The 2353-nt window shown below is 51.8% G+C and overlaps 1 protein-coding gene across 1 annotated transcript; it reads right to left on the reverse strand.

Annotated features, from left to right (window-relative positions):
• Positions 1–855: 855 nt before the first annotated feature.
• LOC135884088 (large ribosomal subunit protein uL18-like) lies at positions 856–1726 on the reverse strand. Its single transcript, XM_065411384.1, has one exon. It carries the CDS (start codon positions 1639–1641, stop codon positions 856–858), a length of 786 nt encoding a protein of 261 aa, XP_065267456.1. The 5' UTR covers positions 1642–1726.
• Between the last annotated feature and the right edge of the window lie 627 nt (positions 1727–2353).

Here is a 2353-nt window from a genome sequence, read left to right on the forward strand (position 1 = left end):
AGACACTGTGGCGGATGCGCTGCTGACCATTTTCAGCCGATTGGGGTTTCCCAAGGAAGTCTTGACCGACCAAGGGTCCAACTTCATGTCGGCCCTGCTCCGGTGCTTGTGGGAGAAATGTGGGGTCCAGCACAACTGGGCCTCAGCATACCACCCCCAATCCAACGGGCTGGTGGAGAGGTTCAACGGAACGCTAAAAATGATGCTGAAAACCTTTATGAATCAGCACCTGCAGGACTGGAACAAGTACTTACCTCACCTGCTGTTCACGTAAGGGAAGTGCCCCAGGAGTCTACTGGGTTTTCACCTTTCGAACTGTTATATGGCAGGAGGGTAAGGAGGCCCCTAGACCTGATGAGAGACGAATGGGAGGGAGAGGCCACTCCCGATGGAGAGTCAGTGGTGGAGTATGTCCTGACCTTCCGAGAAAGACTGGCTGAGCTCATGGGCCTGGCCAGAGAGAATCTGGTCAGAGCCCAGAGGAAGCAGAAAGTCTGGTATGACCGCACGGCGTGGGCCCACGCCTACGCCACCGGGGATCAGGTAATGGTTCTCATCCCTGTGAGGAAAAACAAACTACAGGCCGCCTGGGAAGGTCCCTTCCAGGTTGTCAAGCAGCTAAATGAGGTAAACTAGTAGTGGAGCTGTCTAACCGGGCACATCACCGCCGGGTGTACCATGTCAATATGATGAAGCCATATTATGACAGGGGAAATGTGGTGTTGGCCGTGTGTGGAGATTGGGAGGAGCACGGAGATGACCCTTTAGTAGATCTATTCCCTGGGACAAGCACTGGTTCCCCCCTGGAAACAATTCCCCTCTCCGATAGGTTGACCCCTGCCCAGCAAGCTGAGATCAGAGGGGTGCTGCATTTGTATGGACAGCTTCTTTTCCAACCAGCCTGGACGCACTAATTTGACTATACATTTCCTCCATCATGTCAGGTGTTACATTGTTCTTTATATACTGGGAGAACTGTTTTTTGTAGGCATCTTCATCCTCCTTCATCAGGTAACGCATGTAACCTGCAACATTCTGACCCATGATATGTGTGCGATGAACCTCTGCATTAAACTCTTTGCTTTCCGAGTCATAACCAGGGAAACGTTTGGTACTATGAGGGATGGACAGGCCACCATCCACTGCGCCCTTTAGCGCACCGAAGACTTTGTTTCCAGTGGTAGTTCTGGCAAGACCTGCATCCAGGTAGCATGTAAAAGCACCAGGCTGTCCATCCACACTTTCCACATTATATTCATCACCAGTCACTTCAACTTGGCCTTCATAAATCTTATCAAGGCCAAATTTGTTCAAAAGCCTGCGGGCCAGCAGCAGACCCGTACAATAGGCGGCAGCATAATTGGTCAAACCAACTTTCACACCATACTTTGGCAGCTCATGAGAGTACGCAGCACAGACTATCATATCACCTTCGATCCTGGCATATGCAATCTGGCAGATAATATCTCTGTTGGTAATGCGTACTATCATCCTATATTTAGGGGTGTTATACTTGTTTTTATCTTGAATCACCAAACGCTTACGGGCATAATAATCAGTCTTTCCCTCTCTCCTTCTCCTGAATTTTACTTGGTACCTCTTGAAGTAGGCCTTATTCTTGACAACTTTCACAAACCCCATTGCGCCAGGTTCTGTCCCGTCTCGGCTTAGGCCGGGGGCCGCTCAGCGTAACGTCCACAGCCCGTAGCACTGGGGGAAAAGGCCACCGGGTGGAGACCGGATCACATCTGCTATAAGATGCTCCCCCTTCCGCGTCACAGGGAAAACTGCTCAGGATCTGGAAAGAGAGGTCAGGGACATGCTGGCTTTGGGGGGTGATCCAACCGTCTTCCAGCCCTTGGGCCTCACCGGTGGTGCTGGTCCCCAAAAAGGACGGGTCTATCTGGTTCTGTGTGGACTATCGGAAGCTTAATGCCATCACTGTATCTGATGCCTACATGCCCAGGCCTGACAAGCTCCTAGACAAGCTGGGAGGAGCTCGGTACCTTACCACCATGGATCTTACAAAGGGCTACTGGCAAGTGCCGCTAGATGCAGATGCCAGGCTGAAATCGGCCTTTATCACCCCTCTGGGGCTCTATGAGTTTCTGACCCTGCCTTTCGGCCTCAAGGGAGTGCTGGCCACCTTCCAGCACCTGGTGGATCAGCTACTGAGAGGGATGGAGAGTTTTGCCATGGCATATATTGATGACATCTGTGTCTTTAGCCAGACCTGGGAGGACCACGTGTCCCAGGTTAAACAAGTGCTGGACCGACTCCAGGAGGCTGGGCTGACCATAAAAGCTGAGAAGTGCAAGGTGGAGGTGGCTGAAGTATCTTACCTGGGCCATCG

Source organism: Emys orbicularis, chromosome 9 (genome assembly GCF_028017835.1).
Source record: "Emys orbicularis isolate rEmyOrb1 chromosome 9, rEmyOrb1.hap1, whole genome shotgun sequence".
NCBI classification, from domain to species: domain Eukaryota; kingdom Metazoa; phylum Chordata; order Testudines; family Emydidae; genus Emys; species Emys orbicularis.